This window comes from Polyergus mexicanus, unplaced genomic scaffold, assembly GCF_030449975.1.
Source record: "Polyergus mexicanus isolate NDT 795.1 unplaced genomic scaffold, iyPolMexi1.0 SCAF_3, whole genome shotgun sequence".
In the NCBI taxonomy this organism is placed as follows: domain Eukaryota; kingdom Metazoa; phylum Arthropoda; class Insecta; order Hymenoptera; family Formicidae; genus Polyergus; species Polyergus mexicanus.
In genome coordinates, this window is record NW_027223323.1 from 2389922 (window position 1) to 2417394 (window position 27473).

A 27473-nucleotide genomic window follows, 5' to 3' on the forward strand; every position below is an offset into this window, starting at 1 on the left:
TCGCGACTCGCAAGTTTCCAATGTTTTCACGAAAACACGTTTCGACCTCCGTAATAAATGCTTTCTTATGATTTATGGGATACTCCGCGCATCGGCAATTTCGAGCAACGCCATTTACATCTTGGTTTACCACGATAATCGCTTTGAAAATGGTGAAGACTGTAGTTCGTGATGCTCGACTGTCTGACAAATAAAACATGAAGCCGGCGCAACCGTTAGTAAATACTTGATGACAGCCAGTCTCGAGCGATAGAATATCGACGCCAAGTCTTATTCGGAACGCCGGAAGCTTGCCAATTTTGCCACAGCCTCCGCGCATCCTCGAAGATCCTTGAATGGATGTGACGGCGCGGATGCCAGAAGGATAGGACGAATAAGTGGAATATTAGATTTTTCGAGGTCGAATAAAACAATGGCAGCTGCGAGACACGTGAGACCGAGTATGTGTACGTTAGAATGCATGAAAAGATGCGAGAAACTAAACGCGCACTGACGTAAGAACGCGAAGCTTCGACATCGCGAACTCTTCTGTTCTCGTTGCATCTGAGTGTGAAGGTCTCTCTTCGTATGTTAAGAAAACATGGCATGGATTTACAAAACTCGGTCACTTATCGTTCACCCATAAGAAACACAATAAGTCGTACGATAATCGCTATGAGCGATCAATATTGCGTATTACAAATGTATCTCCCTGATAATTAAAAATTATTATCGCAAGAGCGAGGAACATTTAATATTCCAAATCTTTAAGCTCAGTCTCTCTTCTTATACCGAAAAAGTTTAGGAATTTATTTACGGTCTTGCCTCTACGCCTACTCATCGTCGACTGACTTCTGTGTTGACATTTGAAATGCTATTATACCTTACTACGTGTTTTGCTTTCTACCAACGCGACTGAATACAAAAACAAACAAAAGAATGTTATTATTTTAACATGTTATTATTTTACACAATCTTCGTCTTTTTCAAAACCACTGACTTTTATTCGAAAAACAAGAATGTAAACAAAACATTTCGGCTGTTTCACGCAAAAACAAAGAATAAAACTGCGATTATTTCACATGAATAAAATAAAATTCGCGACAAATTAATCTTCCAAATTGTCGCCGTTTTATCTTGCGAGAAATCTCTCGAATTCACTTCGCTTTGTTGATTCATATCATACATTCGCGTATATTCATGACGATATTTTTTTGCGTTCTTTCGTCCGCGATATCTTTTATCGATCGTAAATATTCAACGATGGTCGTAATCCAAGATTTATCTATATGTCTATGTACATTTCCCGTCTGTCTATTTGAGTGCGTATCCCCGTGATAAAATGATGGTGTTACGTTTTGGACAGGAAGAAAAAAAACGTTTTGGCAGGCGAGGAAAAACGGAGAAGCAAATGGTCTATTTCGTCGAGAAGATTGACGCGTCGAAAATTGTTGTCTAAGTAAGATCTCGAGAGAGGAATTTTCGCGCAAGATAAAGAACGAATACTATATTTAAGCGTCGAAAAGAAAACAAAAACGTTGAAGACAGAAACAATCGCGTAATTCGGATTTTAGTAGCCGAGTATTATGACATTATCATGCACAATTGAACGATTTTTGCAATTAAAGCATAAATATAGAGGAAAAGTAAATTTCAAACGATAATAAAGACATTTTGTTATTGCATTATATATCTAGAGATCATTGCACTCCGATAATCATAGTAATTGAATAATTAGAGTTCAGTGACAATCCAATGAATGATGAAAATAACCCAACTTTGAATTATCACGATCCGAGACAATTGAATAAAGCAACAATTCCAGAGTGAAAATCAGATTGGAAAATTTCATATCCAGAGAATTGCAAAATTTAACGTCCCATGTAGATCCAAATCTCTGAAAGTTTCATAATCGGGAATTCAATTTCCAGGATTGAAGATCAAAAAGTAAAATTGAAATCCGTATAATCAGTCGTAAAATTCGAAGCGTTATATTAGTTTATTAAAAGATATGAGATTATCTCAAATATATTTTCTTTCCCACTGCACGCACAATTTTTTAGACAAACCAACCACCAATAACCTTCTATTTTCCTATATTTTCACGCGAGCGCCGTCTCATATATCGCTCTTTGAAATCGCTTTTTATATTCACCGTTATATATAAATCCGTAAGGAGTATTTCAACTTTGCGGAGATACCAACAATTACCGTTAAACGGGAAACCTTCGATCCAAGAACCGGTTTTTCGTCATAAAATCAACCGTTCCGTTTCGGGCTTTCCACGACGGGGAAGTTCTAGTTTTACGATCGACCCAGGGGACGACGATAGCGGTCTCCGTCGGCATCAGGAAGCTCGTAACCGGAAGATACGCCGCGCGGGGTAAGGTCATTACATCGTTACCATTAGGCGGTTTTGGTTCCTCCCTCCTTCTCCTCGATGTAGGATCGGGGTGCAGGGCAGTTTCCTGCTGTCGGCCAACGGCGGCAAGCGCACGTAGGGTGCATTAATAGGCGGCAACGTGAGTGTTTAACGGTGTTACTCCTGACGATGTCGAGACTGGCTAATTAACCTACGCACGGACACTTACAGGATGAAACCTTCTCGTAAAAAGGAAATTTTGTTGTAAATTTATTCGAAACTTTTTCATTCTTGTAATTTTGAATATACCACGCGGAAAATAAAAAAAAATAAAAAATTTATGATACGAGACAAATTAAAAAATACTATTATTAAAACTAAATTCTCTCTTTATTCTCTGTCAACTATAAAATTTTATAAAATATATAATTAATAAATATAAAATTTTGTACGTGTGAAAAAAATTGTCTGTATAAATCAATATTACTGTACAAATATTGTGAAATTGATATTTCGTAACATCACATTGTACCATCAATATTTAATTCGTCAAATGTGTCAACTAATTATAAGTACATCGCGTAAAGTGATAATCGGAATATATTTGAGTATCAACGACAATAACGGCCGGATACAAAATACAAAAGAAACAAAAGACTATACGATGCAGGAAGATAAGTACTGTTGTGCAATCAGTTGCACGACACGAAGCAAAAAGACAAATCAAACGCGTTGCTCCCCAGACGGCCGTATTCGTCGTGAAAATGCCAAATGAGTTTCCAACACGTTTGCCAAAAATTTTTGCCGACTGTCTCAAATACTTTAAAACACTTGATATTAACGACGTTCTCTTCCTATTCAAGCCAACTTTCAAAGCTAGTAAGACACATCTGCGCGAGAAGCTGATCGATTATCTATCGATGTAATATCAGGTGTGTACGCGTTATGTAAAGTTGCTATATCATCTTGTAAATATTCATAAATCAATAAGAATTTTAGCTGTATTTTCAATATTTTTTTTATATAGGCATAAAATTAAATAAAAACAATTTCCTCCAACGAATAAAACTCTAGAACTTGTTTTTTTTTCCTCTCGGTACGCATGGTTGTAATGTTTGTTTGTCATTATTTTATTTTTATCGATATGTTCTATTTAAAAAAAAGAAAATAAAAAAATTTGTTCTAAAATCATAAATTTTTTAAAATCTGTTTAAAAATGATATAAAAAGTCTCGCAAAGCAAAGTAAGATGCTGAGCTTGACATATTTTTTGTTTTTTCTAAGGAAATTTCTTTGAAAAAAAATCATCAAGAGCTATAAAACTATAAAGCTAGAAAATAAAGCTGGAATTTTCATTTCCACTCTCCGACCATCTGTTTAATTTTAACAGTTTACCAAATCGATGGTTATCGCGACGATTCTACGTATCATTTCACGATATCAAACGTACGTTGTAAATGTGCATTTCCGTTGATTGTCATAGAATTTATGTAAGTATGAATCCGGGCATATATATCAATGTCTAAATAATTGATTGCACATATATTAAATATAAAATCTATCAAATGATTTATAAATTCAACGTGAACATTTTACGTAAATTTTCAAAGATACAAAGAAAAATCGCACAAGCTTAAGATATAAAAATCCAGAAGAATTTGAATAAATGTAAAATTTTAATAATATTTAATGGAATAAAAATCCAGTTTTACAAGATTAAGAATATTCACGTTTTAAAAAATATAACCTTTTTGTTTCAAATATTTATATTGCATTCCTATCTCCCGAATACAAACGCATGTTCCGTTTTCACACATACCAAGAGGCAAGTATGTAAGATGACTAGTAATATGACAGAATAAAAAAATTTATGCGCGTAATACGATGATATAAAAAAAGAATTCACGTGTTTTATGGATTTAAGAGTTGGCTAAGAACTACATAATACATAATAAAAGACGACGGCAGGATGGTCGTCGTAGAATGGGATGACGCGATTGTATCGAATCTTTAAGGTTTATATCTGTATAAAAATGACGCAAAGCAGACTATTACGATAGTCATATCCGCCCTTCCCTGTTTTATTATCTTGTGACAGAAAAAGAATACCGTGTCACCAATTAAACTTATATCTCTATCTCACGCGTTATTTACTGCACGTGAAACTTTACGTAGCGCTTTAAACTGTATTTAATTCTATCGATGCGTCGAGTAAATTCGCACGCAATAAATTTATCATTGAATTAGAAGTGATAATACGAAATTATCGCGTTAAATGTTTAGGGCGTAAGAGTTGCAACGTGCGTGTAAAAAGCACTGAAGTGATTATATGCAAATTAATTCGCGAGCTAATTACAGAATAGCGAATGAGCTCGCCAATCATTCTCGAAATTATCGACCGGCTACTATCGGCTCGCTGTCGCTGCTGCTGGTAATCACCTTTCCGGAAATGACGATCAATGCCGTAATGACGTCGGCGGCGTTTTTCTCATCCATGAGAACGGGGTGGCGCGCTAGTTATTTGCAAAAGTGGCATGGCCGGCCAATTTGTCGAACATTAATGATGGCGACCGGCGAACACCGTTTATAATCGCGCTGATTACAGCCAGGTTCATTGATTGTCCAAGCATAACCTTGGCAACGAGATGCGATCGCCCGGGCATCCTCCCTAGTAACATCATCTCCCCCCCCCCCCTCCGTAGACATCGGAGAGAGGGTGAATTTTCGAACCGATGGATCCGTCTCGTTTCGCCGACGCGTTAATGGAAACGCATCAACGTTTCGTAAAAAATATCCGATTTTTTTTTTCGGCGCAAAGTTCGATAATATAAAATCGTTAACACAAACGGAATAAATAATTTTGCATAATAATTTTGATCAGACAAAAAAAGAAATTGATGTACGCATTAATTCAGTCTAGACTTTCCAATATTTATTACAAAGGAAGTATTGATATCCGGCGACTATTTATACTTTTGCCTGACTGGGGTAATAGATTATCGATCTTTCAGATCACTAATCTAAAAAGAGCGAATATTTTTTCTTTGAGTCTCCTAGCGTCTTCTGGCTTTTATTATTACGTAATCGATCCACCTGTCTGTTCTGTCATTTAAAGATTAAAGACTGGGTTTTTAATCATAGTTGACGTTTTTAATCATAGCCATTCTTTGTCAGCCTGTATTTAATACTCTGAACTCGCCAGAATAGAAAATTATAGACTCAGAAAAAAAGAGAGAGAGAAAAAAAAGATATTCTCTAGAAAATTATTTTTATATAATATTATTTTGATAAATTATGAAAATCTTATTTTCATAATTTACCAAGAAGCGCTAAAAGAAATTGTTTAGTAGAATCGCTTTGAAATTTCAATTTTAAGGCGGAACGAGAGATTCGCCAAGTTATAAATTATATTTTATGGTTGGAATCGTGCAGCTTCCAATTTTCCGTGTCTATCTGACATTTCTTATATCGTTTGATATAACGTATTACATACATACACTAGCCGCACGTTTGGGAAAATCGAAGCCCTTCACGAAGTTATTTCAAGCCGACGAGGGCCCGAGAAGTCGCACAAAGCGGAGTCTCGTCGTGCTTCGAAATCGAATTACGCGGCGGTTGAGAAACGACACGAAGACTGAAGGGCGAAAGGTAGATAGACAGGTACGCCGAAACAAGGGAATCGACGGGCTCTCCCTCCGAGGGAAAACGGTCTTTATTCCGCTTCACGTCGATATATTTAACTGTTTTTGTCTTCTACCATATAGCGACGCTTTCACCCTTAAAACGCGTTTAAGGAACGATGAAACGTAATAGAGTTTTGTTTTCTTTTCCGGTAAAACTCATTTAGCCATTTATGAATTTCTATCCTCAAAGCCAGATAAATTGAATCGCACTGATAATAATAATCGTGATGGCAATAATAATAACATTAATGATATAAATCTAAATTATTGTAGCTGCTACAAGGTCTTAGTAATAAACAATTATATCATAATAAAATCAACAGTCTATCTTTTTGAGACAATTTATTATTATCAATTTTAATATTTCATGTAATACAAATTCCCTATAAAATGCATTCAAACTCTCACTTAAAAAAAAAAAGTATGCAACGCGTAAAGAGAATAAAATATATATTCTGAAAGCGCAGACACAATCGTTGATTAATTTTTAAACATAGGTAGAGAAAATAAACAGAGACGAAACACTATAAAGACGCTAGACGCACGGAGAATCATGGACGGTTTAATCTAGTTGTTAATTTATAAGCGTATCGAGCGAGTCCTTTAACATGTTCGTTATCAGGACTGAATAGCACAAAGGACTTAATCTCACTACTTCATTTGCATTTAACCCTCTCGAAGTTTCGCCTTGCTTTGGGAGGGAAGATGGAACGACAGATGCAATTAACTCATTCGTAGTCCTCCACCCTTTCTCTGCTCAAAAAAATAAACCGCCCGCTGGACGGCAAACAGGATGCAGATCGCGCTGCAGAATAATAAACCGCAACGATAATTCGAAAAATAAAGTAGAGAAAACTAGGAGAGAAATGAGCAGGCATCCTGATTGCGCTATTGTTTACCATTCTCTTATTTCATGAAAATTACAATAGCAATAACAGTCATTTTTGGTTAACGATAATCTCATTTTCCACCGAATCTTAATTATCGCGTTGAGAAAAATAGTTTGTAATTAACAAAAAAAAAAAAAAAAAAAAGGAGAACGATCTCCCGTTTAACAAAAAATTCGACTACCGCGATGGAATAAAAATAACGAAAATCAATATCAGCCCTAAAAAAAAATAGATTTCGCGTAATAGGGTGAATCCTGTCTCCGCTCGAAGCTCGCCGCGCTTTATCACTTCTATAAAACAAATTCTGTCACATCGCGTTACACATGGAACCGATTCCCAACAGTACTTGGAAATATTTCGACATCAACCATTCGCTGAATTCTCCATTTCCAATCTTTCGATCGAATATATTCTGGAAATTGAAACTGGAATACCTTTCGCCACTTTAACGAACCGCACGAAATAGAAGATATTCGCGAGGAAATCCTAAAATATTAAACCAGAATAATCCGCCGTGAACTACACGTCACGAGTAATACCGTGTGCGGTGGCATTCATATTCAACCGCAGCACCGCGTTTACAATCGAGTTTAAATTTTCAGTTTCCAATTTATCGCTCCTGCGGTACAAGTGGCTCGAATTAAAGAGGATTACGGTTTAATGAAAATTTTTGCTTAATCTTAAAGTCCTTTCACAACGCACGAAGATATTCTACGAAGAATTTTCTACGAAAAAAAGTGACAAATCAACAAAAAAAAATCGCGTTCATGCCGCGGCATAAGGAAGATTTCTTCCGCATAGTTGTTTCCGATGTAACGTAAAAAAACGAACGTCAGAGATAAACCGAGAAGAAGTACAACGAAAAGACGAAAAAGAGAAACAAAGTAAAACTATATTCACAACTACCGTCGCATTTCGTGGGGCGAGTCGTCCGCGATGTCAGCGAAATCATCGCGGTTTCCTCAGGATGGTTTCTGCAATGCGAGAGATAAGACCCATCCTTTTGCGCCGTAAACGTGATTCCCCTTCGAGCGGAAAAATTTTCTTTTTTCCGCATCCTCTTGCCCGACCGAAAGGAGCATTCCGCCGAGCCTTTTCGCGCTCGGCTGATAAAAATCCTTCTAAATCTTGTGGGAGCCCGCGAAAGCCGGTGCCACCGCGGGAGGGTTCGCTCCGAAAAATACGACGATGTTGAAAGACACGAAATTTACATCTAACGACTCGCGATTCGTTCCTGTGCGCTTGCAAGGATAATAATTCCCTATAGAAACACGCCGTCGTTAAAAAGCATTTGCCAAACAATGAAGTTTTCTTATATTTCTTTTTCATGCATATAATCCTGGTAAAATATCCGGTTTCTCATTAAAAATCACACTTTTTTTAATTATTGTTATAATATAAAATATTCAGTAAAATTGTAAAACATTATTTTGATGAAAAGGCTAAAAATGAAAGAAGATCGAATACGGGTCAGAACTTTGATGGTATTATTTCACTTACCGCCCTTGTGCCGAATGCCTGGTTTACGTTGTTGACATTGTTATTGATGTGATTGTTGTTGTTGAGATTATTGCTGGTGGTGGAGTTGGTGGAGTTGTTGTTGCTCGCGTGATGATTCGAGTGATTCCCATTGTTGTGCTTGTTATGCTTGTGCAACACCATTGCAGCAAACATGTTGAATGTCTATTCGCGCACCGTAAACACGCGGAACGACCGAAGATAATCTTTCGAAGAAAGCGCCGATCTCACTGCCCCTCGTTTCGCCGCATCATTCCCGAATCGTTCACTTCTCTGACCGAACTAAAATACCGCGCCTTCAATTTATCGTAACTGCCGCAATAATAAAATAATCGTGCGCCTGGTAGATGGAGATGACTTTCAAACATTTCATAAATCTTGAGAAGCTTCGGAGGAATGTTTTCGCGATATTTACATATTTTATCCGAGAAATATTTAATTTTTGATATGTCGCCTGTCTTTAACTAAACAAAACAAAAGAAACACTACTTTAAAAAAGTTGTAATATCTTTCAGTATCGTAAAAGTTGATCATGTTGTAAATGAATATAGTCCATCGAAATATGTGTAAAAATTATGAAGTAATGAATGATGCTTCGATTTCAGTGTCGAAGATCCGAAGAATTCACTATTTTTCAGATTCGATCTTCGAACACATACACATCAGTCGATTTACTACTTTACGAAGAGAAATAATTTCATTCTGTAGCTCGGTGCACCGCAAGGATCAAGGATATCGCGCGGCTGCGGATTCCGTAGGAAACCGCGTATAAGCATAATATACCGGAGCGCAATTGTGAATGAGCGAAAAAGCTTTTCAGACTTTCTCCCGTTAATTTTATTGATCAATATCCACCGTGTAATTGAAGACAACAGCAAAAACCGCAGAAACGCGGCAACCCGTATCACCCGTGATTGTTTACGATACCGCAGATAAACAAATCGAACACGAAACGGACCAAGTATTTTCTTTGCTAATATTATTATATAAAATACGTAAGCAAGTTAAATATAAACCGAACTTTTTCTAAAACATTTTATTCGATGAAAATATTTCCAACGCACACCCAAGTCATTTTTCTACGTAGTTTCCATTAAAATCTGAGCATTTTTGCCACCGGATTGGCAATATATTTGACTTGCCTAATACACACACACACACATATATATATATATATAGAATATATTTATCTCTTCATACATATTTTTCTTGCTCATTTTTTTTTTATATTAAACACAACAAGCTTAAAATAAATTTGATAATACGAATTTTTCATCGCATGCATTCAAGTCTGTTTAAAAAGATTATTACTACTATCGCAAATATATGAGAATAATATTAAGTGAATGGAAATCCAGCAAAAAACTTTTGCGATCAATGATAATATAATGGCCGATTAATAATTAACATAAAATAATTATTTATTCTTACTACTGGCCTTCGATGACTAATGTATTGAAGCGATAACGTGCAGACTTAAACATAATTTTTTACCATCATAGTGAATCATCGATCACGGATTAAATTACATGTATATCGCATTCTTGAATCATTCGATAAATCTCTTTTACACAGAACCGAATATTTTTCTATATAAGATATTGCGTTACAAAACTTTTCGCAATAAAAAATTGCGAAAAATTCCGATAAATGATAAAGAGATCGTTTGTCAACGATCAAATTGTGCGCAATCAAAAGAGTCCAATGTTTCTAAGGTTCATCGTATTTATTCGTGAAAACCGTTTGCAAATGCAAGAAACACCATGCAGGAACGCACCGGCTGCCGGCACCTATTGATTTGTTATAAATAGTCAGGTGCAGCGAACTGCGGCTATTCGTCTTCCCTTTCCTTCCCTTCTACCGTGACTTCTCCCGCCACCTTCTGACGTAGCTATCTCCCTCTCGATCTGTATAATATGTCGATCGCACTTCACAAATCACGGATTTTCAATGTAAACTTCACGTCTTGCATATGAGAAATATAATCTATTAATCTAAATTCTATTTATCAACGTAAAACACCGTCGAGGAATTGTTTAAAACGCCATTCCAGCTGCATTCCTCTCTCTCTTTCTCTCTCTTTATCTTTCTATCTATCTATCTATCTATCTATCTATCCCTTTTCTATCTTATTCTATCCTTCGATCTAAATTATGAGTCCATCCTTTTGTCATTTACAACTTATATTATCATAACTATATTACTATCCGGCACATCTATTACAGATTTAAATCATATATAGAATCTTTGCATTCTGATTTTATAAATATTTCGAAGAGATACATGGCTATGTTTAAAATTTCATTTGAAGTACTTTATTAAATAAGAACTCTTTAATTGTCTAAAACATTCCAATATGTCCATCATTATTATCATGTAATAAATGATGCATGGAATCGTAGACCGTTTCAAATGTAAAATTAATATGAAGGTTTATTTTTTTCTTCCGTATTATTACAAAATTAACCATAATTTAAATTTATATAATAAACTATTGTAAAAATTGCAATAAATTCACCGAGATTATTCCAATTCCTCTCGATCGATGAAGGAAATATCGACAAAGAAATATGTCAAAATACTTGGGAGAATCATGACGATATACCATCCGAGCAAAGTAGACGACGCGTTAGTAATCAATGTATCTGTCAATAAGAATATTTATCAAGAAGGTAATGACGCGAACGGTATTAACTCAAATGGTTATATAACGTCCAATGAGAAACCATTGCAATAGATCGTCCTCTTCGAGAGACTGATTGGCTCGTGCGTACCGTACGTATTTACTGTTAATTGGAATAGTTATTCGAACTCGGTCGAATTGATTGCTCGGCGCAAGCCATTTGGCCGGATGTCTCGCGGCGGCAGGTGGGGGCTCGGTCGAACGCACGATGTAACGCGATTAGCGACGCGGCAATAATTACGGCCAGAACATCGCCTTGTAATCAAATTGGGTCGCGCACGATCCGCAGGTCGTCTCTTGCAATCGCCGCGCGATATTTCCTCCGTTAAGATCACCGTCAAGCTTCACGATTCCGTCGCGAGAACCGCGCATCGATGAACGCGAAACGTCAAGGGACTTCCAATCGCGCACAAATAATTATAGAAAAATTTCAAGATCGATGATCTAAAAAATACGTAGTTGCCATACGATTCTGAATTTCAAACTTACGTAAGCTCGTCGATATCATCGTATTGTAATTCATTGTGTTTTTATCGCCTGGGAAACGGCCAATCGATTCACTCGCGACTCTCGAACGACCGATAAGCGGCGAGCATAGGTGCTTTAGTCACAAAGTAAATCGTACGAAATCTCGATAATTGAAAACTTTCCCAACTTAACCCGGCAGTCGCGTTTGAGCCTCCGTCGAGGATTACATCGGAGGAGTTTACTTAGATAATCTCGTTAAAACCGATTTCAAATTGTACCGAAAGCAATGAGCCGGCTGTGTCATTAAAAAGAGAAAATAGCGGGCTTTATCACAGGGGGGAAAAAAAAAAATTACTGGTCGCAATCGAGTGTGTTTTCGTTCGTGCGCATCAACTGGGATTCAATCGCAGTAACTTTTCCAATTAACTGAACGAAATATCGATCGAAGAAACAAGGATCTATCAATATCATTCGAAAGGCACGTCGCGCGACAAACGGGAATTAAATGTATTTCTTTCTTTCCTTTATTCGTCAATAATATTTCTCTTTCTTCTATATTTTTTTCAGTCATGTATTCCATAAGATATTCCCCCGTCGTAAATTAATCGCAATTTTTTTTACAATGTCAAATTGATTATTCAAATAAAACTTTAAAAGGGCAAAGCAGTTTTTCTATTTTTCCGTCTTAAAAATATACCATAAAAGTTTATGCCGCAAATTTATTCCAATAAACTTCATGGAACTGTAAATTTCGTCGCTCGTCGATTTATTCGCTTTAGGAATCCTGTACCGTTTCGCAGAATTTTCAATTAACTGCATTACCCTCGAGCGAGCGACGTAGTCTTTATTCGCGACAATAGAACATCGACGAAGGATTTGGGCGAAGGTCGGTTCCAGTTCGTAAAGCCGGGCGCATAAAGTTTCCGCCGTACGTTCGTTGTTTTGCGGAAGAAATTCGGGCGAGTTTCTTGTCGCACCGGCAACGAGAAGAACAACGACGAAGACGACGAATTTAGACAAATATTTCGGCAAGAAACAGCCTCTCTCCTCACTCGCAATTCTTCGGCATTATGTTATCCCGCCCTTCGCATTTGCAAGATTTTCAATTCAACGGAACTCTTTCATAGATCTCTGCAAAATCTTCTTGCAAAATGCTATGTATTTCGGCAAATTTTAAGCAATTTGTTAAGCAAAAAGATAAATTACGTATGTAAAACAAAGTTTATTAAACTTTGAGATTTCGTTTTTGTAATATTACGTAAACATAGAAGTGAGAAAGCAAATTATAACATTAACGGTTATTTTGCAATATTTGTGAGGACTTTCGAGGAATGGCGTTTTTTAAAGAAACGTTCCGTCTAGGAACATTCGATCCGAACAATATCTCACTATGGATATACGTAACTAGTTCGGGTCCGAACAATGTTTCGCTTCATATGCAACGAGCGACAAGAGCACTCGTGTTTGATTTACGGTATATTGGACAAGAAGATATTGCAGTAGTATCGCATGAAGATATTGAAAACTTGCCACAGAGACGATTTACGATCATGTCGAGCGAGAAAGGATGAAGCCATCATATCAAAACATTGTGGATCTCGCAACTCCATTTCCCTTCTCTTCCTTTATTTCTTTTTCACGAACAGCAAATTTCAACCGGTCACGTTTAGATTATCCATCTCATCGCCATTTGAAATCTCTGCACATCACTGTGTGTCATTAATCCTCTGTCAATATTAATCATAATTACAGCGATGGCAAAATAATCTATGGGATACATCACAGCAGCAATCATCGAAGAACGAATTCTTGTCTGATCTTTTCGTTACACGTTTTCTTATCAAATAAACAGTTATGATCGATGCGTTTTACCAATTATATAACACGACCTTCCACTGGGCTTACAGAATTTTAACTGTTTAAGAGAACTACTCGTTATGCAGATGCTCTCGGATGCGTTGAATTTTTGACCGAACAAAAACGTAGAGACCCCCAGACGCAACATATATATTGTATATTGTCGACGCAGTGGGGTCCATATTCCACCTGCTCTCTCGCGCATCCAGTGTTACACGGTCGCTTACATAACGCACGTGTTTGCGCGCGCTTGTGTACGTGTATATATAAATCTACATATGGCGATATGTGCGTCGCCGGGGGAGGGCCAATATGGATGACGTGTATGTAGCCGCGCCGGGGCATATATACATAGTATGTCTAGCTTTATCGAACTCTCGTGACGTGCGGAAAAAAACGCTTGGCCTATGCGGCGGCCGGAACAAAGCGCGGTGATCGCTGCCAGCGTTTTTTTTTTTTTTTTTTTTTTTTTTTGGACAGGGTTACCGATACATCGCTTTTTTTTTTTTATACTACAGTCGTCACAACGAGATTGTTCAATAATTGTCCATTACAAACTTTCGATGAAATTACAAAGAAGAAAAAAAATTACACGATATTATGCGAAAATATATGCGCAATAAAAAATTGAAAGAAATTATTGCACGTTTAGCGATTATGCACTTAATATAAATATAAATAAAAATTTGTCAGCATTTTCTTCGCAAGATTCAGATTGTTGGATGTATTAATTAAGGGTGCCTCCATCAGCAATCATTGTGTATCGTAAGCGAACTAATATTTGAACGCAGCAGAATCTGGTGCTAATTGCTTGCCGTGTCTTTCTTCGTTGCTACGCCAACAAGGGGAGAGAGCTAACAATGATTATGTTACGTTATTAAACATGATTTCAAAAAGTATTACGTAACGCTGTCAGAAACAGCTGTTATGTATAACTTATACATATATGTGTACAATTGGATCGGCTCGAAAAGAATCTATCACGAGAACACAGAAATATCGTGCTCTCTCGTTCGAAAAAGTAATTTAACCGCGTATATGTGTCCGATATAGCCGCAGACGGTATCCTGACAGCCGTCTGACAGCGCATTGTCTGACGCGTTTGCGACTGTCGGCCGCCGATAGGATTCATGGAAAACTGGTCCATAGAAATCCACGGTGACGATGTCAGACTCTCCGGGTTTCATGAGAGAGGAAGGCAGACATACAAACACATCGGGGAAAGGGCGTATTGTTTGCGACAGACAGATTCATTTAAACTCTTGTCGCTCGCCGGATACATGTACCAGATTCTCCATTAAACGATGCTCAAACGCGGACTTTTGCATCTGTACATGTTTCCGGTCATGTCAAAATTCGTAACATGCAGCATTTTTGGAACTTCGCCAATGGAGCGTCTCGTAATACGCGATACAAGGGGTGAATTGACTAAGCTAATTTTGGTACATAAGCTAAAATATGAACGCGGATTATGATAGCACATTATAATGAGAAATATCGATGCACTTATTTTTAGTAATAATTTAATTAATACAAAATCTCTAGAGAGAGAGAGAGAGAGAGAGATCATATTAAATTAATTCTCATAGTGTATTATTTAATGATATTTAGACTTGTTTATTTACTCTCGTATTGATTCAATTTTACCGTCGGCATGCATTAATAGGCTGATGAAAATTTATCATTCAAACTGAGATTTGCAACAATGGTTGCATTAAAATGATAAACATCACGTTTGATAACGAGCCAACGGGGAGTGGCTGAAATTTTAATAAATCGTTTCGGTCAACACGCAGTAGTTGAACGCGGTTATCTCGATTATTCGGTTAATGGTGTTTGCGGACAATTAAATCCCATGTTTGTGTGGACGCAGCCCGTATTCATTAGTCTGCGCGACAATTGTAGATTGCGATGCATTGCGAGCACGAAATATATTTTAATAAAATGTGTAGATTACTAAACGAATTGTCTCCGATTATTATTTCCCTTTCGCATCTTTATACATTTATATGCATAATAATCAGATAATAATAAACAGATAATAAACAAATAATAAACAGAAATAACAGATTACGATTCAATGATATAAACTCTTTGCGCCGCCATAAAAGATTCAAGAGTAACCATATAAATGATATGTGACTTTGATAGAGTACGTGATGTACCCATCCACATAGGTATATTTTGCGCGCTTATCCATGGCGACTGTCTCTTCCACTGTCATATCGCGAGCGTTGCCGTGTCACATATAGGATGCACGGACGTGTTACACCTATCGAAATAGCGATGTCAGTATATCAAGACCGATGAACACGTAAAAGCAATGCGAACAGAGTAAAAAATAAATTAACTGACAAATATGATCTCGTTTCCTATATATAATTTATTATTTATAAAACATATATATCCTTCAATTAATTTATTGCTACGAAATATATAACATATTCTAGGTTGTTAATAGATAAAAAAACATTTTCTGAAAAAAGGTTATACAATAGAATTAATATTATAGCTTTTGCATGACGTGATTCCTGATTTAGATTGATAATTTCGCAAATTTTACGTTACGGTAGAAATGATCAAATTTGTGCATTATGCGAACAATTTAACGACTTAACGAAATTGACGGAAATGGGGATCGATAATTCCGTCGGCGGAAATAACTAACTAATGCTGCGAAGAATGACGTTCATCTAACCGTCCAACTGTCAGCTGACGTATCCATGGAATCCCAAGTATTTGGAAATAGACTCGTCTCCAACATTTACCTGCCGCAGCGCCGTCTAAAAATACGACGACGTATATTTGCCGTCAACGAAAGATCGATGACCGCAAATGCATTCTCCGCGAATAAGACTATAAGGAGTGTATAATATAATATTATATTATATTACGCAATAAATAGAATTGTTATTTTTAATTAAAATTAAAATTACTCGCCGGATAAACGCTTTACTATCGTTTTACATTAATCGAGAAAAAAATTGACTTTTATAGAATTTTATTTCTCATTCAATAAAGAAGAACGAAACGCATCACGCAACGATAATTGATTTTGCCTCACGCGCAGTCTTACAAACTTTTCTCGGTCATGCGATTAATCAATAGCGATATAAGCTCGTGTTGCGCGAGATATACGATTAAAGTTTTCCATAGTGCAAAGTGACATTTGGAAAACTCAGTGTTAATTCCGAAAGTACGGATGTGCGTGCGACAAATCTTCACGTAATTCACCTTCCATTTCGAGAAAGATCAGTTTGCTTTATTAGAGATAGCCACAATGCCGTCCTCCCCCCCCCCCCTCCTCCCCCGCGACAATCTACAAAACTCGCACAAAACCTTTTTCCTGTTTACCCCGTAAAGCTAGAGGAACACACGCGGGGCAATGAGAAATGAAAAAAGAAAAAAAAAAAAAGAAAAACGGACCGTGTTCTACGGGAAATCGACAAGGAGAAATTTTTGAAAATAGCTCTCGAGCCAATTTCAACCAGTTAATGGTCTTCGCTGCTCGATACATATAACCTAATGGCTCGCGTGCCCCTTAATGGGCAAAGAAAGTTTCCACGCACGAAAAGCAGCGATCGAAGCCACCGCACCGGCTGCTCGTAACGCACGTACGCACGCACGCATGTCGGGCACGCACGTATTTACGAAAAATCAGATATTACGTAAATTATCACGAAGGTGTCGCGGTTATAATTACTCGTCGATATTACGCGAATCATATGGAAATATAGATCATATAATATCAATTCGAAGAATTTACGGCAGTCTTCATCAATGGGCCACACGTTACTTTATTTCAAGCTTTAATAGATATGTCGTATAAATCTCATCGTCTAAAACTTTATACGGAAAAACTTTCTACGAAATAAAAGATGTTATATTCTTGTCTTGTTATTTAGTTATTTCAACGAAAAACATACACATGTTACGGTTCGTCGCCTCATTTAAAATCGTGATCAATAAATTAAAAAACATAAGATTAGATTTTATAATTAATGAGGTTTTAAATTTCATCAAAAATCATCAAATTAATACAATTAATAAATCATTAAAGATCGTCATTAATTCTTAACTTCAAAGTCGCGGCAAATAAAACTCGATAAAAAATCAAACTTGTTCCATCACGCGAATATATAAATGTCATTGCAGTATCGCAACTAGTTTCGATAACGATACTTTCCCACGATGGAATTACTTGTCATACTACTTTCTTATCAATGTTGCCCAATGAATAAATTATACCGCTACCGCAAAATAATTTTACAATCAAGCAATTTACGCTCGTGTAAAGTAATGTATGATATATTATATGTATAAATTTACAAATGAGCTCTTTGTAGAACATCACTTGTTTTTTTCTCCGCGAGAATAAAAATAAACCGTCACGACGATGAAATTATCACGGTATCGTTCTTTTTCCTTTCCCGTTTCTTTGACATTGACGCTTTGAGTATACTTTTCTTAATTAAAGACGAGATATTCGAGCAAATAGAGCTGCTCTAATCGCGAAAGTCGTGAAGACAATAAAAGTAAACGATAATCCGGCGGACAAACTTTTCTTATATTTCCATCTGGCAAGAAACGACGGTCACGTTAAAAGCACGACAATAAAACTGCCACGTTCTATTCACTTCCGGTATGATATCGCGCGAGCTCGGTGTCTACCGGCGATACTTCTTTCGCTTGCACACGATCGTGCGTTTCCACTTCGTTGAAGGAAAACGCCAGATTCGCCTCGACGCAAGAGAGATCCCTATAACGCTCCGCGCCGAGCATTATCAAAGTTCTTCCCCATAGACACCGTAAATCTTGGCGGGTGGAAGGAAAGGGCGTTCCCCCGTAGACGGAGCCGGCGCGACGGGACAAAGGAAGCGCCGCGTTAAAGCCACTTTATCTGAACTTGTCGGGGTTTTGCCTGTAATCGACCTGCTTACTTTCAGACACCGCGGCGCATTGCGTCTCTTTGAAAATTCAATTTACAAAACGATACAGCGCAATTTCCTACGTAATTCATTGGGCGCGCCAGTCGTCTGACCAACGTCGATTATTTCTACTTCGTCTCATTATCCCCCGTTCACATCACAAACCTTTATGAAAATAATATCAATGTATAATATCAATTATTATACAGATAATAACACTACTGCGAATATGCTTTTAATATTTAATAATTAATTTATAACTTTATTATTAATATATTAACATAATATATATATATATATATGGAATAATTATTTTCGCGTATATTTACGGATTATATTATTTTTTAGAAACTCGAATCAAAGCAAAATCGTACGCGCACGCGAGTAAAATTGAAAATTTGAGCATCTCTAACGACACGCGAGATATTTTCCACGGCTTCGTCAATTTTCACAAACACGTCACGCGAACGTCCTCACATCAAAACTCGTTCAATGAAATCGTCTCCATTTCGGCGCGAACGGAGATATCTCCGCCGGGAGGGATCGCGCCCGAAGGGAGGAATAATCGCGTCACGCGATGTCCGTCTCAACAAGTTGCGGAAATCGGTATCGGTATAGTTATCGAGAACATATCTTGCAAGGTAAGGGTACCCTTACCTCGTTGTACGTTACCTCTACGGTATTTTACAGAATACAAAATAATTTCAGGCCTTACATGTAAAATTCGTTAATGCCGACACGAAAACGATTGATCGTAAGTTCGCGGTGCCCGTTGCGTCGCGAAAAATCGAAAGAGAAAATTTTTCCAATTAGTCTGAATAGTAAAGATTCTGTAAAAGATAAAACAGTTAGATATATACTTTTATGACGACGATTTTATCGCATGAACATGAAATAGTTACGATTTCTGCGAAAATTTAAATTGTTATATAATTATCAAATTAATAATTAAACCTTTGAAACATTATTAATGCTTGCTTTTCTACCAATTTCAAAGATTGCACTATTACATGTCCGCTGTAATTTTCCACCATTGATCGGCCGAGGGTGAGCCACTATAATGAAAAAACTCCATCTGCGATTGGCCGCAACTCGCAATGTCGCGTTCAATAAAATGTCATAAAATATCAACCGTACAAATGATTTATGATTGTTCAATCGTATTTGCATAACGAAAATTTACCTATGCAAATAAAAAAATATATATGTAAATTCTCCATCCATCAGGCACAAGAAACCAAACAATAAATATGTATTGGATAAACCGAAATATAATAGATCTGTTTTTAATCAAATATCAACAGAATTATTATAAATATCATATATATTGTATATATATATATAAGATTGGATTGGTGGGAAAATAATTTCATTTTTAATATATATTTTAAAGTGAAAAAACAAAGGAATTTTTCCACCAACCTTATATATATATATACACAGTTCTCAAAATAAATATTCTATATGATATTTATAATACTTGTATGTTTACCGAAATATATATATATATATATATATATATATATATATATATATATATATATATATTTCTCAAATAGAATTTATACATTCTCCCTTTATCAATACCAAATAAATTGCAGCAAAAAATGTAATTATTAATATGATTAATTAACCGTTAACAATTTTCTTAATATCTGACATTTTCAGAATCGATATTTTCCGTCACGCCCTTTTCAAACCAATTAAATTAAATCGCGCGTGTCCGACATTCTCCAATTACCTCTCGCGTCCTCCTCCGTTGTTCACGTGTTATCACGCGCCCCTTCGATCGGGATCGGCAGGTGCCTCTCACACGGGGGTTGCGATGACGATATCGATGTAGGTGTCGCGTGTAGGGTTGTCGCGCGTCGACTGAGAGCTTCTCTCTTTCGGGGCACCGAATCCGCAAGAAACGACAACGGCGACGCCGCGACGCAACCCCTTAGCGGCCAGCCAACCATCCGACCAGCCGCCCCCAGCCGCTACCGTCGCCACCCCCGAATGCATCCCCACCGCGTCGGTGATTATCGAGGGTGGGGATGCGTGTATCGCCACGCGGCCGACAAACTGGTGGGGGTGTCTGCTGGTGGAATTACTTTGTCCGGCAAAAAATATCCCGTCTCTCTTCCCCTCCCCCATCCCTCTTTCGCTCTATCTACGTCTCCCCATTCCAAAGGGCGGAAAACCGCGAGGCGGAGGCACAGGGGCCGATGTACCGTAAGCAAGAAGGTCGTGATGACGAAGGAGATAAATCAGAATTCGCCGCTGGACGAGTTGGTACGGATTTTTCGACGTGGGTGGCGAGAACATGACATCGATTCGTTAAGATGAGGCATGACGTAGGAAATGTCTGATATTTAAAAACGTAACACAACAAGATAATATAATCTTCCGAATCTATTCTGCGATTTGTCATAATAAAATAATACATAGCAAAACTGAATTTAATTTCGGAAAGAAATAAAGAAAAGAAAATATATATTGCTTTTTTTAAAGCTTCTTATGCAATTTTAATTGATCATTTAAATAAAAAATAAAATCGTAACTTTAAAAAAGTTACAAATATTAAGATATTACAAGAATACTTTGCTGGTAAAGCAAACATGGACATCGTTTACTTTTTAAATCTTTAATGTCATTTTTTTCCAATTTTAACAATTTTCGAGATAAAGTCACGCAAATTGTATATTACCTTATAATGAAAATGTATTTATTGAGGACTTTCAGCATTATCTCCAAGACCAAGAGGTAACTCTCACGACAATGAATTTTACGAAGGGTTACTGACGGAGGGCAAAACAAGAAGATCGTAACGATGGAGAGAGAATAAATTAAAATTCGCTACACGTGCTAGAAATTCCGAAAATAGCAGCGAATAATCGATTGTTTTCAAAGTATAAAATCCATTATTACTAAATCATAATCAAATAAGAGTTGAAAAAAATGTTACTTTTATAAGTGCAACAAAAATTTAAAAAATTGATTAATTAATGAAATTATACATACTATTTAAAAAAAAATATTATAACGATATCCAGTATATCGCAAATATGTATAAGAAATAATGAGTTGTCCAATATCAAGGCAACGCTTGAAAAACGGTTATTACTTAATCAAATTTTATAAACCCGGCAGTGTTTCGTTATACATCCCTTATAATACTAGTTACGAAATTACTTGTTCGCGAAAAAAGTTCACGAGTAAACTCGGAAACAAAAAGTTTCTCTTCATCTAAAAAAGTTAGTAACGATACCGTAGAGACAAAAGAAAGAGACAAAAGACGAAAAACTAAAGCCAATGTGCCAAAGAGCGAACGTGACTGCAAGAAAATTAAATTTTGGATAAATAGTGTAAAAACTAGCGTGTCAGTAAATTAAATTAATAATGTTCTCAGAATATCAATTTAACGTAAAAAAGTCGGAAAAAAATTACTTACACAAAAAGTTAAGATCCATAATTAAAATTTTATAATCCGTTGCAATTAATTCCAAATTTATTTCTACAATAGCAATGACATTATACGATGTGATATTATTATTAAACATGTTTAGTCACTAAAAATTGAATATTTATATCATACAATCTAGCGATGCTTTCTTGGAAAATTTTAAATATTTCGGGAAATAAAGACACGCAAAAATGGATATTTTTTTATTGGATCATAACTTTCAGAGATAACTTCCTTAAAAATACGATAACCACTAAATTTGTTCTCGGGAGCCGTGAAATCAAACATCATAGCGTCGAGAAGGCGTCGTTTTTATGCATCGTCGAGAGGTGACGGGAGGAAGATAAATTAGAAACCGTATCGAGATAGGCGTGCAAAGTAAGGAGAACGAAATCCATATCAGTCGTCAGAGCTTGACAATTTTCTCAGGGCGCGCGTCGAAACGACACCGCAAAGATTCTTGGGTGGCTGCACGACGGGGTGGAAAATGCAAAGGATTAATGATACGGGGCATCTAACCCGTTGACGTGAAATAAGTTCGAGAGATAAAGCTCGGCTGAAATTTCTTCGATCGGCACCATTCACATTTCGGTAATATCTAAATGTCTTAAAAAAAAAAAAAAAAAAAAATTCCGGATAATAAAATATACAAATTCTAAAGTTATATAACACAATAAAAAATATTATTAAAATATTATATTATAAAAAAATATTAATAAAATATAATTCAATATTTTATATTTTTATAATAGTTTCAATATATAAAAAAAGAATATTTTCCTTATTTTATATATATATATATATATATTTTCCGATTATAAATATGGAGCAAAAATGTGTGTGTGTGTGTGTGGTCTAAATAAAATAAATTTAGAAATATCTACAAAGAGAGAAAGAGAGAAAGAGAAAGAGAAGAAAGTTATGTATCATTGATTTACATAAAGTGAAGTTCGTAGACTACAATCTCAGACGACACGCTCAGCATCTTAGCCGCCTTTTCCCACGAGATTACTTCTCGCGAATAAAAGATAACGAACGTTTACGTAAAAATAGCGTTTTGCAGCTTATTGAGATTATAGCGTCGCAAAAATGGAGGCAGAGCTTTCAGCCTGTCGCTTTTATCCAACGCGAGGAAGAGCAAAACAAGGGAAAAACATGGAATATGAAGTTCCGAGGTGCAACAACGATCGGAGATCAGCTTCGTTACGTGAAGCAAGCACGAAAAACCGGTTCTAGAGTGCGACGGAGGATCTTGTGGTGCATCTAAGATAGTCGAGGAAGTTCAATGGGCGGATCGACAAACATGGGAGATCGATCGCGTCAAAAAGGTTGATGAGCGAGACGAGTCCTTTCCCCCCTTGTATATCGTTTAATTTCACGCACATTTTTGCACTCGTATATAAACACTGACTAAAATGGTACGTGGATAAGTATATTTTTCTTCATCGAATTTACCTGATGTAAATTCATTAAAAATTCGCGACAGCGAGTGTATATGTTCGTTATGTTCGTAAATCGCGAGGATGAGAATAGATTATGAAAAAAATTTTCTAAACTTCTCCAATATTTTTTCATCTTTTATTGTTAGATATATTAGAGATTTCCCTTGCTATATCTTTTATATTCATAAAAAGGCTTGACAAATTTGCAAGGTTAAAAACTATGCCTCACGGTGATCAACTTTTCACGTTTTATATATAAGAGTGTTCAAACTAAGTTTTACGTTGGCGAATTATATAGAAACTTTCCCAGGCACGAGTAAAAAATTATGGTATCGTCATTGGATGGAAATTTTATGCGTAAAATCTCTAGCATGTGCTGCACCTAATATAAAAATTTAAATATATATATGATAATTTTCCATGAATGTATGTGTGTGATTCATAGGATAGCACTATGATGTAGTTTAGAATGCAGAGAGACAACGAATAAAAAATTCGTATTCGTGTATTTCTCATGAAATTAGTATTATCTTCATAATTCACAAAAAAATAGATTTCTAATATATAAAAAAAAAACTATCTTCATATAATTAAAGTATATAAATTATATATATATATATATATATATATTATTATATATGCATATTTTTATATTACATAATTATTTAATTTACATAAACCAACTTGAACTGGAACAAGATACGATTAGAGTACGTTATGAAATTATGCCGAGCAAGATAATCGATTATCGATGGTAGTGTTATCTCTCTTTTATGTTGATTGTTTGGCTTGATTACCCATTGAAATAGCAAGGGCATTAACAGGATCGGATAATACGAGGACTCAAGCTTTATCACAAACGCTTGGATCACAATCGAGAAACGGACGGTGGATATCTGATCGTCATTCAGATATCGGTCTCTCCCTCGCGGTCGGGACGAGGGATTGACGTTAAGTATGTTAAATTAATTAACGTTAATTAACGCTCCCCGTGAAACTATAGGTACGGCGAACGAGAGAGGAATACAGCGCGGGGATTACCAAATCCCTCGACGCGCGAAAGCCCATTAAAAACTCTACCGAAGCTATTTATTCCGTCGTCCATGCGAACACACGAGATCACGCATAATTGCCTTTTCGTTATTAGAGAAAAATCAATTTTGTCTCTCCCTAGCTACACCATACACGCGCGAGAGAACATAATCGTCTTTAGCGCCGAAAGTTGCGACTTTACTGTAATGGAAACGCCGAGTCTCAGAATACAGAACAGCCGATCCATCAAAGATTACAGCAGCTCTCGCGCGTGAAACTTTGATGAATCGGCCTATTACGATGTATAATTCTAAGAGGATTTGATCGATACTCGTTAGCTCGATCGCGCCAATTAATATTCATGGATCGTAGAGAGAATCGTGCCAACGGATACTTTCTATTCTACGCTATTGTTATTCGATAAGTATTCATTGATTACAATTTGTTAATAATTTATTATTCTTATATGTATTATAATATTTTATTGCCTATGTACTTTAATAGACGATTAAATGCTTTTAAAAATTGTTACATCATTTGGAGTAAATTGCAAAGATTTCGATTTCCGTATAGGTAGGTATTTAAGATCTACAGACGCTTTTAAGTGCTTTTATCTATCTTTCGAAAAAGTCTCGTTAGAATGAAGACGGATTAAAGTTCCCATTTTCCTTTTTCGCTATGGCAATGATCCGAAACGTCTTAAATTGACCTTCGAAATTCGATCTTCTCGGATAGCACTGTGCCTCTAGACGATTCCCCGCGGAAAAATCCCGTTCAACTGCCCGTACTAGAATTTCGACGAAACCGTCGCAAGGATTAAACGCATATCAGTTTCCTCATCTACCCTCGCGCTATTGTAAGTCAGAGGAGACGTATGAAACAACCGGCGGAAAATTCGATGAAATAGCAAAAGTTCGTAAGACCTGTTTACGGATTGCTATAATTCTGACATGTAAAGAACAATGCTGTACAATACGCACACAAATACATATACCGATTTTATGTGCTACATATAATTAAAACAAGATCATTTGTTTAATAATTTCGTCCTGTGTATTTAAATCGATATTGATAATAACAATTTTAATCCATTTATTTCTTTTTTAAAGTCTATTTTTCCTAGAATATATCAAGATGTTACGTCACGGTCAACGTCTATATATTATATATCTATCTCCAAAGCCCACGTGCCATCTTTTCGATCCTTTTTAACGGTAACCCGCGTTGTCAGGCAAGTCCCGATTTTAAATTATTGCATTCGCGTGTCCGTTCCTTGGCATACTAGGATTATCGGGATTCCGTGCTCGGCCTTCCGAAAGATGAATAATCGCTGCAGCTACGATTCCCGTGGGACGAATAGCAATTCGTTCCGCGGACATTGCGCCATCGCCGCTATGTACATAACGCACACCCGTTAGACTGGCCGCCGCAATAAACGAGATCTCGACATAAATGGGGATTTGCATGGCGAATGAGGATAACGTAGGCAATTTAGTTATCCTACGCTACGTCTTTCGTCACGGCAATCAGAAAAATTCACGTTAGGTAAAATATATTAATTATTTAGAAAAGAAAAAAAAAGGAGACATAGAATGCGACGAGTAAATTGGACGAATCATTACGCGGCTGCATATTTATTGGCTTGTGTATTTTATTTAATGGCGAATAATATCACGAGCAAAATAATTAGGGCTGGGAACTTTACACGAAAAGACGACATAAATTTCTCGCAGTCCACGCTCTATAAAGTCTTCGACATAAATTACATTTCTTTTCGTGTTCACGAAATAAATTGGGACATATTTCGATTAATGCCACACATATGATATGTAATGTTGCACGTGTTATATTATTCGACGATACATTTTCTTTTAACCACCGACTAGTTTACGAATAAAGTTTACTGACATAGAGAAAAACCACGATAAACAAAAAAAGAAAATCGGATGATTGCACATCTCTTTTGAACGGAGGAAAATTCCCTCCAGGCGGCGTTTCTCCACACACGCGTCTAGCTCACCCTTATTATACGTATAAAACCCAACGCTATAAATCCTGCATCCTTTGTTTCGCAGAAATAGTCGGTTGCTGCGCGGTAAGCAAAGAAGGCGAAGCCGTCTGCATAAGGCGCTCGCCTTTATTTATAAATCTTACGAACGACGAGTAACCGTTACCTGTAAGTATCAAAGAGATACGCTTCTTTTCGCGATCGCTCGCTCGAATAAACCTCAATGGAAAATCAGGAAAATTTCTTGGCACGCGTGGCACGTTTACCCCGTAACTATCGCGAGTCGCGCTGAACGCGAGAGAAATACGAACGTCTCGCGTTTACCCATCGACGCGGGCATGAATTATCGCCCGGTGGTGACACGTCACGTGACACCAATAACGGTGCCGCGCGGCCACCTCTTATCCCGCTCGTTTCGAATTTATCGGGAGAGCGAACAATATCCACTTGACCCTCGTGTTTAAAGAAACGAGTCACGCTTGCGCTACCGATTGTCGCGATCGCGTTTAATAACATCCCTCTAATGATTGCTTCGATCATCTCTTGCGCAATAATATCACCTGGCGGATAGAAATGTGGTCAGTATGAAATCACGTATTTTTCTTGTGACACATGTGACAAATATTATCAAACTTAATTGGATTCTTCGTTCATAGATTTAGATATGCGTGCGTAAATGAGAATTTATTATTCAAAACTTTCTTGTTCTTCGAGAATTCGTCATATAAAAACGTCATTAAAGTAAAATATTATCCAAAATCTACAATACAATTTACATGATTTCATTTAGCGGAACGACTGAACTCGTTACGCTTCCCGAGGCTAATTCCCGGCTTCATCCAGTAGCGTAATCCCGTGGAATCAAGTTTCGTCCCTCTCATTGGTCGATGTTGCGGCTATTAGTTGTCGGTCGAATCTCTCGGAATTACGCAGTCTGAGATCCGACCGCTAGAAATCATCGCGATCCCCGTGATCCACGAAATCTCTACGAAAATCCAGTTGCGACCGCTATCGGTATACCACAATCGTTCCCATTTATTTTTTTTACATGTATAGTTAGCGCATTTTGTAATCGCCGATCGATTCTCTTTCTTTGCGTAACTCGCGAATGTCATCGCGCGAATACGAACGAACGGCTTTGCAAGTAGTGACCTTATCGCTCCGCTAATATATTCA

General features: G+C 36.8%; 1 protein-coding gene across 2 annotated transcripts in view; it reads right to left on the reverse strand.

The window, feature by feature from the left end:
• The window catches only part of Gckiii (Germinal centre kinase III), an 86444-nt gene that overhangs the window by 41602 nt on the left and 17369 nt on the right, over positions 1-27473 (reverse strand). Inside the window, exons 1-2 of one of the 2 annotated variants that reach the window (XM_070316387.1) lie at positions 20109-20248; positions 8414-8713 (exon numbers count right to left, since the gene is read on the reverse strand). The exons of the other annotated variant lie outside the window; for it this stretch is intronic. Of the exons in view, the coding sequence (XP_070172488.1) occupies positions 8414-8587 (174 nt within the window). The 5' untranslated portion in view covers positions 8588-8713; positions 20109-20248. Of the gene's footprint in view, positions 1-8413; positions 8714-20108; positions 20249-27473 lie in introns of those variants that run through there. 2 annotated transcript variants of the gene reach the window in all.